This window comes from Cryptomeria japonica, chromosome 10 (assembly GCF_030272615.1).
Source record: "Cryptomeria japonica chromosome 10, Sugi_1.0, whole genome shotgun sequence".
Classification (NCBI taxonomy): domain Eukaryota; kingdom Viridiplantae; phylum Streptophyta; class Pinopsida; order Cupressales; family Cupressaceae; genus Cryptomeria; species Cryptomeria japonica.
Window position 1 is genome coordinate 188,826,968 of NC_081414.1, and position 14,114 is coordinate 188,841,081.

At 37.1% G+C, this 14,114-nt stretch overlaps 1 protein-coding gene across 5 annotated transcripts in view; it reads left to right on the forward strand.

Moving 5' to 3' along the window:
* The first annotated feature begins 689 nt into the window (after nt 1-689).
* LOC131079155 (pentatricopeptide repeat-containing protein At3g12770) overlaps nt 690-14,114 on the forward strand; it is a 112,540-nt gene continuing 99,115 nt past the window's right edge. For 2 of the 5 annotated variants that reach the window (XM_058017057.2, XM_058017056.2), the window contains exons 1-2: nt 690-4,147; nt 4,286-4,390. In XM_058017057.2, the coding sequence (XP_057873040.2) occupies nt 1,084-4,068 (2,985 nt within the window). In that variant the 5' untranslated portion in view covers nt 690-1,083 and the 3' untranslated portion in view covers nt 4,069-4,147; nt 4,286-4,390. Of the gene's footprint in view, nt 4,148-4,285; nt 4,570-4,949; nt 5,296-8,601; nt 8,750-14,114 lie in introns of those variants that run through there. The other 3 variants (XM_059212013.1, XM_058017060.2, XM_058017059.2) reach the window with 3 other exon arrangements.

A 14,114-nucleotide genomic window follows, 5' to 3' on the forward strand; every position in this document is an offset into this window, starting at 1 on the left:
ACAAGCACCTAACAATAATTCATAAGAACATGTTCAAAGTCAACTTCGAACCAAAGTATAAAAGGGGGCCAATGTGATGGATTTTGAAACTTGAGATTTGAATTTAGGCGGGTCATATTCATGCTTGTTAGGGCAACCACACACATGAATCTAACCTAGAAGAATAAAGATTTTAAAGCCCATGCTAGACAACAAATTTTGGGGATATATGCATGGATAATCAAAAAAATTAAAGTGGATAAGCTGAATTTATAGAAACACAAGCATATAATGAAGATAAAACAATAAGCATAGAATGGTGTGTGAATATAGCCCAACGTTAGATAAGAGCACGCCAATAATCACCATTTACAAGTAACAAGCTATCTTCTCAAACTAAATACAAAATTAAATAGCAAAAAATATCTTAATACATTTTTCACCATTACACTAATCTATATAATAAAATGATCTTAATTTCTTAATAATTCTAGTAACCAATTTAATACATATGATTAGTAATACAACATCGGATGACTTAAATCATACACACTAAGGTTTGACTTCTAGACTACGAAATGTTTGACTGATATTCTATAGACTTAATATGTTGCTTAATGTGGGTGATTTGAGACTAGCCAAAAATAAAACAGATATTTATATAACATTTTAAGTTAAAACATCAACCTTTTATAGCAGATGAGGTAGCCTATAGTAGATATTAAAACTTTGCATTTTCTATGGCATGGAGAAATTCTTTACATATTGCTCGGCCTGGTTGCTTCTCTTATCATGGTGTGTTTTATTGTCATTTGAGTAATCAAAATAGTTTGGCAGACAGAGTTTGGTATTGTTGCATTTTTTTTTTCAGATATAATAAAAACAAGAGAAACAAACACGACTGAGTGTCATGTATGAATTACACCAACAGTTTTTGGTTTTGAAACCTGGCTCTCCTTGAAAGTGCTCCCAGGCTTACCAGAGGCAATGCCATTGTGGTACACATAAACTGAATAATCGACTTCAATTACAATCATAAAATGCCATTGCCACCCATTACTCATCTCAATCTCACTGCATTATGTAGAGATAGCCAGTTCAAGGATGCGCTGCACATTCTGCTTACTACACACAACTCCCCTGAAGACTACATATATTCAATTTTTGCAAACCTTCATTCTCAAGAACGCGCATTCACAAGGGAAAAATGTTCACTCATTCATCGCTTACAGGCAATTTGCGTTTGCTCCCTGCACAGCATTTCATAATAAGCTTATTTACATGTATGTGAAGTGTGGAAGTTTGGTTGATGGCCGTAAAGTGTTTGACCATATGAAAGAACGAGACAGAGCCTCATGGAATTCGATTATTGTAGCATACAGAAGACATGGGTATCCTCACGAGGCAGTCACACTGTTTCACCATATGCAGCAAACAGGTCTCCAACCAGATCAGTTTACATTTGCCAGCGTACTCCCAGCCTGTGCCAAAATAGGAGCTTTGGAACAGGGCATAGACATCCATAAAAGCATAGAGGATAGAGGAGTTTTGTCAGATGTGGTAGTTGCAAGCGCCCTGGTAGACATGTATGCAAAATGTGGGAGCATAGACAAGGCACGTGAATTGTTTGACAGAATGCCTGAAAGAAATGTGTTCTCGTGGACAGCAATGATTGCAGGATATGTACAAAATGGATATGTTGAAAAGGCTTTAGAAACTTTCAAACAAATGCAATCAGCTGGGGTAAAGCCAAATTCCACAACCTTTGTCAGTATCCTCCCTGCATGTGCCAAAATGGGAGCTTTGGAACAAGGCATGAACTTGCATCAAAGTATAATGGAAGGGGGGCTTTTGTCCGACATTATAGTCCGAAATGCTCTGCTAGACATGTATGCAAAATGTGGAAGCATAGACAAGGCAGCTCAAATGTTTGACATAATACCTCAAAGCGACGTCATCTCATGGAATGCAATGATTGCAGGATACGTACAAAATGGATTTGCTGAAAAGGCTTTAGAAACCTTCAAGCAAATGCAATTGATAGGTATAAAACCAAACTCCACAACCTTTGCCAGCATCCTTCCAGCCTGTGCCAAAATGGGCATTTTAGAACAAGGTATGGATATCCATCAAAGGATGAAGGATGGAGGAATTTCATCAGATATTATAGTTGCAACTGCCTTGGTAGACATGTATGCAAAATGTGGAAACATAGACAAGGCACGTGAACTGTTTGACAGAATGCCTCAAAAAGATGTATTCTCGTGGACTGTAATGATCGCAGGCTATGCGCAAAATGGATTTGTTGAAAAGGCTTTAGTAACTTTCAGGCAAATGCAATTGGCAGGTTTAAAGCCAAATTGCACAACGTTTGCCAGCATCCTCCCTGCCTGTGCCAAAATAAGAGCCTTGGAACATGGTATGGATATCCATCAAAGGATAATGGAAGGAGGATTTCTGTCAGATATTGTGGTTGGAAATGCTCTGGTAGACATGTATGCAAAGTGTGGAAGAATAGATAAGGCACGTAAACTATTTGACAGAATGCCTCAAAGAAATGTAGTCTCATGGAATGCCATAATAGCAGGGTATGCACAAAATGGATTTGGTGAAAATGCTTTAGAAACTTTCAAGCAAATGCAATTGGCAGGTGTAAACCCAGACTCCACAACCTTTGCGAGTATCCTCTCTGCCTGTGCCAAAATGGGAGCTTTGGTACAAGGTATGGGCATCCATCAAAGCATAAAGGATAGGGGAATATTGCCAGATATTATAGTTGCAACTGCTCTAGTAGACATGTATGCAAAATGTGGAAGTATAGACAAGGCACGTGAACTGTTTGACAAAATGCCTCAAAGAGATGTGTTCTCATGGACTGCAATGATTGCAGGCTATGCACAAAATGGATTTGTTGAAAAGGCTTTAGAAACTTTCAGGCAAATGCAATTGGTAAGTTTAAAGCCAAATTCCACAACCTTTGCTAGCGTCCTCCCTGCTTGTGCGAAAATGGGAGCTTTAAAACAGGGTATGGACATCCATCAAAGTATAAAGGATAGAGGATTTTTATCAGATGTTGTAGTTGCAACTGCCCTGGTGGACATGTATGCAAAATGCGGGAGCATAGACAAGGCACGTGATTTGTTTGATGAAATGCCTCAAAAAAATGTGGTCTCTTGGAATGCCATGATTGCAGGATATGCACAAAATGGTTTTTCCAATGATGCTTTCAAAATATTTGAATTAATGAAGCATTCTGGAACATACCCTGATAGTGTAAGCTTTGCCTGTGTTATTTATGCATGTAGCCATGCAGGTTTAGTGGATGAGGGCTGTACATATTTTAATCACATGAGTAACCTTTATTGCATTACACCTACAGTTGATCATTATGTGTGCATGGTTGACCTTCTTGCCCGTGCTGGTTATCTTGAGGACACCCTAAACTTTATCATTAAGATCCCAGTTAAACCCGTGATGGTTATGTGGATGTGTTATCTTGGTGCTTGTAGAGCACATAAGAATATAGGCTTGGGAGTGTTTACAGCAATGCAGCTTCTCGATTTGGACCCAAAAAATGCCACAACTTATGTTTTTCTCTCAAACCTCTATGCAGAAGTGGGCAGGTGGAGCGAGGTTCAAATGGTGAGGAGACTGATGAAAGATAGAGGAGTTAAGAAGATCCCCGGATGTAGTTGGATTGAAGACCATAAAACGGTACATGCTTTTTGTATAGGAGACAGATCACATCCACAGACACAGGATATCTATGCAAAGTTGGAGAAATTGGAGTGGGAGATGAAGGCAGCAGGGTATGTTCCAGATTCGAGACGTTCACTTAATGATGTGGAAGAGGAGGAAAAGGAAGTATTTCTCTGCTACCACAGTGAAAAGTTGGCAATTGCATTTGGTTTGTTAAACACACCACCTGAAACAACTATTAGAGTTGTTAAGAATCTTCGAGTATGTGCTGATTGTCACACTGCAACGAAATTTATCTCCAAAATTGTTACAAGAGAAATTGTTGTTAGAGATGCAAACCGTTTCCATCATTTTAAACAGGGAGAATGTTCTTGTAGAGATTTTTGGTGATGCTAAATGAACCAAGATGAAAAGTAGGCTTGCTCTATAATAATGTGCACCATGTCAAACCTGCAGTTATAATGAAGGGGTAAGGTCCTATTTTCAGTTTCTAAAAAGTTTCTTGTACTTTTTAATGAGTTTTGGCAATCTAGGTATGATGTTGGCTTTATACTGTTGGAGTATTTTGGTTGATGATAATATGGACATTCCATTGAATTGTTTTCAGGAAATATGTATATGTATGAAATGAAGAGCTGGAGGAGGAAGTGGAGAATGGTTCAGAAAAACAAAACGTGACGAGCACTTTTTTAAATGGAAAGATGTTTTACTGGTAAGAAATGGGAGAGGAGGGCTCACAGTTACCTTAGCATACGGTTCTTTTATTTGGATTAATTACATTATCTTTCCTGTCAGATTAATCATATGAGATTAAATTATGTTTTACATCTATATGTTTGGTGAGATAGCTAATGGACTTGTGAATTTATAGATATTTTTTAATTATTTTCATTTTTTTTAGCTGGTTTTGACTGGAAATAAACTATTATAGTTTATATGTGAAGTAAGAAAAATGCAATTGTGTTTGTGTTGTAATTAAGAGATATGCATAGCACTTGAAAAAATTTCTATTATGAGGTTCATATGTTACAGAGGAGAAATTTGTATGTGTAAAAATAAAACCACAATATGTATTGCATTGTAACTGTACAATTATGTTATGACAAAATTGTGTATGATGAGATTTATAAATTGATCTTAATGAAACAATGAATTGAACACGGTTGAAAGAGACCTAAATAGGATCTTTTATAGGTGTTTGGAGTGACAAAATGTTTAAACCAATTGGAATTCAAGAGGGGACATTTCATAGGCGTTTGGAGTGACAATAGGTTTAAAACAAGCGGAACTCAAAAAGATCAAGGCTATACATATTTTAGAGAAACACATTGGGAGACAAAAGAGGAAAAGGACTTGGGAGACTCTTCAACATATGGATATTGCTTTGCTGTCTTCAACCAAGCATCATTAGGATATTGTTAGGAAATAAGTCTAGTATGTTAAGAAAGAGTGGTTGTAGGCCATACAACTCTTTCTTAACTAACCAATGTATTTTTAGCCTTTGAACTGTAAAATTGCAAACATATATTTTGAGATAATTTGTTTATGTATCAAATATGTCTTATGTAATAGGGTCACCTAAGAATTAGTATATAAACATTATTGTCTAGAGAAATATTGATCTTTTGAGTTGCTTGCATAAAACTAAGTGCTTCTTTCAATCAATTGACTGGGAGGTAGGGCCCACTCTCCAACTACCATTTGAATGTAATTTTTATGTTATTTTCTACAAGGTATATTTGTGTGTGTTGTTGATGATTTTAGCAATTAATTAAGCATTATATTGATTTGATTTAGTGGATTTTCAAAGTGACTTCAATGCTTCAGAATTTATTGTTTCTATTTATTTAGTTACCATTAATTTACATACCTCCCATTGCTTGAGTTGTAAATATAGCTCTTGTTGCTAGAGTTGTTTCATCACAATTCTTGTAGGACAAAATTTTGTTTTTCTTTGGTTTGGAATAGTATTAAAAACATAGATAGAGGATTTTCAATAGTTGATTTTCATCTTTAAGATTAATTGCATTTCATTCTTACTTAACCTACTACCCTCATCCCTTATGCACATAGTTGTTAATGCCTTTCACAAGCTTATGCCCTAGATTGACATAGGAGAAAACTAAAATTGTAAACTTGAATTCCATCTATAACCTTGAAATTAATCTTCTTAGTTTTGTCCCAAAATCTACCCTTGTCAATCCATTGGGGCTTCACTTACTAATCCTGGGTTATAGCATGTGTGTTCATAGAGTACTAAAAAATCCCCCCATTTTCCAAAAATATTGCCCTAAACTCCTTTTTTGTCACCCCCTCCCAATGCACAACCTAAATTAAAACCGCCCTATTTTTACTAGATATTGTATTTTTTCATAGCTCAAATAAAAAACCCCCCAATTTTTACCAGAAACGCAATATATTGTTTTGGATTTTCGGGATATTAAACCCCCCAATATGAATGCACTCAATATAATATTGCCTAGCCTTTCACCCCCATGTGTCAATCTTGCAAATGTTGATCTAACTACAAATGAATATACCACATAGGAATTCATGTGGAACTTGCTTTTTATTTGAGTTAATTAATTGAGTATGGATGGAATCAATTATATCTTTTGGTTAGTGGATCTTCTTATTGTCATTTAACATAGTCCTTATGCATACATCTAGGATTCAAATGTACCAATAGCTAAAAAACTTGCTACTCTACTCAACAAAGTGACTACATCCCTTATTTTATTCTTATAGTCACTTCTATACAGTATATTAGGCAGTTTTGACAAGGAATTTGGTTTCTTTTTATCATCCAACAAGCTTGCATGGATAACCCTTCTGCATTTTTATTATGTAACTTAGTTCTTGAGTTGAATGCTTCTTGTCAAATAGGAATATTTGTGAAAATAAGGAATATTAAAAAATCCTTTGAATGCATTCCATGCTCAAATCTTCATATGCTTGGCCCTCTTTGATGATTGGGTGTCTCTCTTCATCATAATAATGCATATATTCCAAAATCAATAAAGGACATTTGATTGACATAAAAAATGTCATGACCGTATGCAATCTATTTGATGCAACTTTCTTTGCCCAAGAAACAATGATATCAATTATCACTCTAATGGAAATCTACCATTCAATGTGCCCTAGGTTTTTATCAGAGATGAATTTAAATGTTGTGCAATTTCTTAGGGTGGAGACAATCCTTGGAACTTCTCCCTCATCTCTTTTTCTTGTTTGCTCATTTGACCTCCACGGAATGATTTTTTTGCAATTACCTGATTATTGAATTAGAGTCTTGGTTGTTTGCATTATATTTGAGCTAGGGTTTTATTGGTAATTTGATGTCTAATCATTGTAAATTTTACATTACAATTCTTGAATGGAAGGAACTATGTGTACCAAAACCATAATGAAACCATTTCGACATACCTTCATTTTAGGGTTAATTTGAGTACATACTTCACTATATTTGATCAACATAAAATAAGGGTTATAATAAATGCATAGTGCATGAATAAGAGTTTAAAATGTGAATATTTTTTGTTGTTGCAAATCACCACATTTAGATGGGAAGGAAGAAATGCTATATTTAGGGGACATGTAGCATTGAATGTTCACACACACAACTTCAAAACCTTCAAAGAATGTTGACTATATATCTAATATAAAAACCAAATTAATGTTTGTAGGTAAAACTGTTAGAAAGGGGCATAGAGATATAAGAAAATAATGGGTAGAGAAAGCAAACAAAAATGAGGTGATGCACTTAGAACTAGTGATCAATTATCTATTTTATGCAATCATTTAATTCTCATCAACGAATGTTGAGTTCATATGATATGGCTACTTGAAGTTACTTTATGCAAACATATTATGGACATAACACACTTAATCAACATCAATGGCTAATGAATTATATATATGAATTATATATATATATATATATATATATATATATATATATATATATATATATAGTTTATTTTTGTGTCAATAAGGAAATAGAAAAACATGAAGACCCTTATGCAGTGTCCTAAATTATGCCTAGTGCATTTATGACACTCAAGCATTGCGCTCGGTGCGTTTATGACAAGGTTCATGATCAAAATCTTAATACTTCAACATCATGAGCTCAAAACACAAAGTGTCCCCAATCACCCTTGGACAACATTTGGGACCATCTTGGCTTGGATGGTAGCGTGCCACACAAACCTCTACATGTCGTGCTAATGTCTCAAAAGATACCTGAAATGAGAATCGTATATCTCACATCAGATGTTTTTGGATGCATGTACTTTCTCTTGAATTCATCTGTAATGGCTCCTCCTTCCTCTTCGCTACATTAAAAGCTCATTCCCTTGTTCATTTGGCTCTCGAGATGCTCTAGACTCTCTACTCTCTTTGGACATTCTTGGAAAGAAAGCTCTCAAAAAGATCATTTGCTCATTCTCTTGGCTCTCAAGCTTTTTGGCTGTCATTGTGAATACTCTGCAACTATCTCGCAACAACAATATCATATTGAGCTTCATCATGCTCTTATCTCAAGAGAGAGGTTTGGTTGGAGTGCTTTGTCTTCTCTCTTATCTTTTATCTTGCAAACTTGCGTATCTTACATTGTTGTATTTCTGAATGTATCTATTGTCTAGGTGCATTTAACTTATCATTTACCATTTTATCTTGTATCTATTACAATAGGGGTTTTCCTCCATTAAGCGAGGTTTGTTTCTATTGTATTTATCAATTATCTTGCATCACATGTAGTAAGGGTTTTCCTTCATTAAGCGGGGTTAGTTTCTATTACATTTATCTTTTATCTAATCTATATATCTAGTTGTTCATTGCAATGGAAACACCAAAATGAGAGTTTGAGTGAGGCAAACCCCTATACAACCCCAATATTTTCCCTCGTCTCAATGTGCACAGGTGGTGAACAGATTCTGCACAATTAAGGGTAAATCCGGGTACGTTCTGGACATGTTTTCAAGTCTCTGTTTATACAAATGACAACGCGGCACGTAGACATCCGCGTGATGCACTTGCATCCCAGACTCAACACTAAATAAGTTCTCCGGTATAATTTATTTTTGCTTCTGTACTTTCTTAACAATTAGAATTTTATTAGTCTGTTATTTGTATTTTTACATTCCGAAACTTTGTAAGCTTAGTCTAGTTTTTACTTTATTGTAATATCTTCATCCCCTAGATCACCTTTAGCACTAATTTAAGTGAGGTAGTAGCGAATAGTTTGTTCTCTAAGATTCGTCATCTTAGAGGTAACAAATTCCCTCCTCTAGATTTTGGTGAACCTGACGTGAATGGCTCATGTCGGATCTTTTTTATTTCAGAATTTGATGCATTTGATAAGGCACTCTCTAAAGATGATTTCAATATGTTAGATGAGGTCTTGGACGACTTCTCCTCCTAAAGAAGATGTAAAAGATAGTTCGTCTTCGACCTCCTATGTTGGAAAATGAAAAGTCTGTGAATGTCATTGTTGTCTCTGCAACTCCACAAAAGATTAGGAGACCATGCATTTATGTGACTGTAGCTAGTCATTCTTCAAAGAAAATCAAAACCATTGGTGGAAAACCATTCAAGGGAGATGCTCCTGATTTGTATACTAGCTTTATACAATATAAACAATCTTCCTATAATACTATCACTCATACATATAATATTAGAAGTAATAAACAAAATCTTGATCAACCACAACCTTATTTACCACCTTCTCAGCCTAGTCTTCCTCAAGCACCTCCACCTGTGGTCAACCGTCCTAGTGATTGATCTTATTGAGCAACTTAAAGTTGTTCCCGCTAAGATCTCACTATGGGATTTACTTCAGACCATTATGGTGTATCAAGGTATGCTACACGAAGCTTTACAAAAGATTTTATTGCCTTCCTCTACAAGACCGACGGATGTGAATGCGTTGATGGATCATATTCGTGCGGATACACTGAATATTACTTTCTATCCCCTTGAATTCCTGCCTCCAGAAGTGACAAGCTTAGGTGATCCTTTGATGATAATTGTTCATGTTAATGGAGTTGGGATTAGATGAACCCTTGTTGATATAGGCTCTCCGCTTGATGTATGTAGCCTAGATCTATTACCAAAAATTGGTGGATCCAAATGCTTTAGTAGCATCCTCTTTATTCATCTGAGGTTTTGATAACAATGGAAAAATTGCTTTGGGAATGGTTATATTGTCCTTGAAAGTTGGATAGGTTACTATTCCAACTCTTATACATTTGATGTTGGGTCCCTTATCTTATAATATTCTCTTAGGTAGACCATGGCTTCATGCTTTGGGTGTTGTTTCTTCCACACTCAATGGCTCGGTGAAGTTTGTGGTGAATAATCAAGCGGTTACAATCAAGGCTGACCCTAATGCTATGCATCTATATCAAATAGCAATAGTAGGTGAAGCCTCAGTCACATCTTCATTCCAAAATTATGTGCCAACTTTATCCTCTATAGTGACGACTTCCACTTCTGTCATGTCCCCTAAAAAGAAAGCTCGAAAAGCGAAGAAGTCCCAAAAGAAGAATCATCTAAAAAGCAGGATTCCTTGAAAGAGGATTCTCCTAAAACAAACCTCCCATAAGCACGAACCTTGGGCTCTGCCTTTGCTAAACTATCTTCAATCGAATTGTCTTCTCCATCTAAAGTAAATGCATGTTCGGGTGATGATTGGTGTTTCTTGGATTTCACTGATTCTCATGTTGGTGAATACAAGGTAGACCCCGTCCACCTGAGATTCCCTAAGATTTCGTTCACCTCAACTACAAAAGATGATTATGCATCCATAAAGCCAGGAAACACTTATCATGTTAATCATTTGTTCTATACTAAACCTCCAAGTTTTAAGGAGTTGCATGATATTTATGGTCCAAGGTATAATCTTGTGTCAAAGCTTGGTTTTAATGGTAAGGGTTGTGGGCCCAATAAGCAAGGTATTCAAATTCCTTTGGAACCTGAACCATGTCATCACAACACTGGACTAGGATATCGACCTACATCTCGCAAGGCTAAATTGTGGTTAACTATCAACATGGTTTCTATCGAGCCTTTTCCTCTTAAGCTAGTACATCCTGAACATATTGATAGTGTGGCACCACCTGATGAGATTCATTAGGATCCCTTCCTTATACATGAGTCCTTAAAGGAATTCTTAGGTGTGCTTGTTGAGTTACCTTGTTATCATCATAAACATTGATTCCCATATTGTTTGAATGCTCAAGCATACTTTGGGGAATCCATTGTGAATATTGATAAAGAAGCCTCTTTATCCCATGATGAAGAGCACATTCTCTTATCCAATGTTCTTTATCGAAGATCCTAGAATGGCCTTCTTCTACATTGTTTGACAAAAGCTGAGATACCTCTCGCCATTCAAGAAGCTCATTCAGGCTCTGGAGGTGGGCACTTTCAAGATAAATATTTGATTCATAGCTTAATCCACATGGGGTATTATTGGTAGACAATGGAATAGGATTCATTTGCCTTTGTCAAGAAGTGTCCTCAATGTTAGCAATATAGTAACCTTATTCGAGCTCTCGTGCAAGAGCTCCGGGCTCAACTTCTCCTTGGCCATTTCAAACTGGGGGGTTGGATATTATTGGTAAGATATATCCTCCTTCTAAAGGTCATGAACCTTCATTATTACTGCTACAAATTATTTCACGAAGTGGGTTGAGGCTATACCGCAAAGGCCCACCACTGCTAATTTAATTTGTAGATTTGTCTTGGATAATATGATTTCTCATTTTGGTTTACTTGCTACCCTTGTGTCTAATAATGGAACACCATTTAAAAACAAGGAGCTGAAGCATCGCGTCTCTACACCTTATTACCCTCAATCTAGTGGTCAGGTGAAAGTATCCAACTAAACTATTGAGCGAATCTTACGTAAGATTGTTTCTAAGAACAATAAAAATGGGCATATTCAATTGATATATGCACTATGAGCCTATCGCACAAGTGGGCGTACGGCTACAGGAATGTTGCTTTATAGCCTTGCATATGGCGCCAAGGCAATCATGCTTCTAGAGTTGGAAATTCCTTCATTTCGGATTTCCCTAAGGGGACTCACTGATGACACTTATTGTACCCTTTGTCTCAATCAACTTGAGTTGTTAGATGAGCGCCACTTAAAAGCACTTAAACATCTCCAAGCTTATCAAAAATCCTTATCTAAACAATATAACCAAAGTGTTCTTCCTCAAGCTTTCAAAGTAGGTGCCTTGGTTCTTTATGACAATCAAAATACTGTTAATGCGGCACCCGACGAAAAAGGGAAATATAGCCAAAATTGGTTAGGTCTATACATAGTCACCTCTATCTATGGCTCTGGTGCTTATGGTTTGTCTCATATGGATGACTCGCCTCTTAGGGAGTCTGTGAATACTTTACACCTACGTCGATACTATGTGTAGCATAACTATATGTGTCATAAGCATAACACTTAGTCATCTAATTTTGTTGTGCTGTGACATGTCTTCATTAACACAAAATCCAGATATCTATGTGTTATGGAGTGACTACGCATATGTGTGTGTGTGGATGCATATATGTGTCTCATACATGTATATCTCAAAAGCATGTGAACAACAATCATCATATAATTTAATTATGTATGTGTGTAACATGTGTAAATTAAATCATGATACATATCTATTCTAACAATTCATCATATGAGCATACATAATGATCATAAAACAAAAATACATCCATCCATGATAACATATGATAGGGTTGAATTGATGAATCACACACACACACACACACACACACACACATATGTGTGTGTGTGTATGTATGTACATATACATATAGATATATATATGTATATGTATATGTATATGCATATGTGTGTATATATACATAGATATGTATGTGTATATATACATAGATATGTATATACATATAGTCTCAATATACATACATCGCATCACTACAAAACATGTGATGCCAGCATATATGTCTATGAAACTATATCAATACATCTATATACATCAAAATAATGTTATACATCTCTGTAAAAACTAGATGAATCTATACAATGCCAAAACTATGATCAGGACCCTCTTGAGCATTAGTCCCCGAGCCTGTTGGTGTTGGAGGATCTCGATTGCGACGTGGAGGCTATCGTAGTGATGTAGATTGCAACCTCTCAGTTGTCGTGCTCTGCAAGCGAACTCCTTTCAACTCGCTCCACAACTCTATCAAGGTCTCTCTCTGCATCATCATCTCCTTTCGTAGGGTAGCCTCCCTCTATCATGTTGCCTCAAGATCTGTCTTCAATTGAAGCACTCTAGGATGATCAAGATGACCAGATGCGGCCTGCTGTGTAGCCACAAGTTATCGATGGAGGTCATCAAAATGGCTCTGCGTAGTGTCACGTGCTCTCTCGCCACTCTCAGCTCGCGTCACCGCCTAATCTCTCTCTGATGATGGTTCGCAACTCCAACAAGGTCTGGTCTCTCTATCCAGTCACCATGGTCAGTTGTGTTGCTCCTTGCACCAGCTCCACTTTGCCCTCCTCGTATGGCGTCCTGAGTCGTGCTATAGGATCGAATAGGTGTACATGTCTCCTTGCTGACTGGAGGGGCTGATATGCATCTAGGATAGAACCCTGGATCTGGACAGATGAGAATGCCTGATAGCATCTGGTGGATAAAAATCAGCTACTCAGTGATGCCCTCTGCAATCACAAACAATATATCAAAATCAATACCTCTATCATACCATACATACATCTCATATATCAAATCACAAGTAAATAAAACTATATCATACCAACTCAAATAGGATTGCCCCTCCACTAGTTTGGATCCTGTGGTGACACCCTACTCGAGAATGCCCCTGCGGTCACTGCTACAGTTGTTATTGGTGGTGCAACAAGCGATGGTGGTAGCCCCTCAGGTGGTGAAACTCGTGCGGCTCTCACTGGGCTTCGGCTCAGTACCCATTGCTTTCGTGCTGGTCTCTCATCCTCATCGCATGAGGATAAACGCTCGTCGATATCTCCTCTTAGAGCTCCAACGTCTCCTCCCTTTGCATCAGTCGGGAAAATGGGTGCAGGCGTCACACTGCTACACCACTCAACAAAGTCCTATGTCACGCAGACATCATCTATGTCTAGCTAAGGTGTGATTTCATCATCATCATTGCCCTCTAGACTATCTCGCACATCATTAAGGGTTAGGTGAGGTAATTCCTACAATCATACCGCACTCCTCGCTGATCGAACATACGTGGGTGCAGCAGGTGGAATGGTATGGACCTATCCAAACTAGCGCATGCACAACCACTAGTAGTAGGGAACAACTAAGTGGTCCTATCGCTCAAGCAAAAATCTATCCTTTTGCATCTATGGTAGTTGTGTACAGTCTCTCGCCCAGAATACCATCTCTTATAAAGGCTCCCAGACG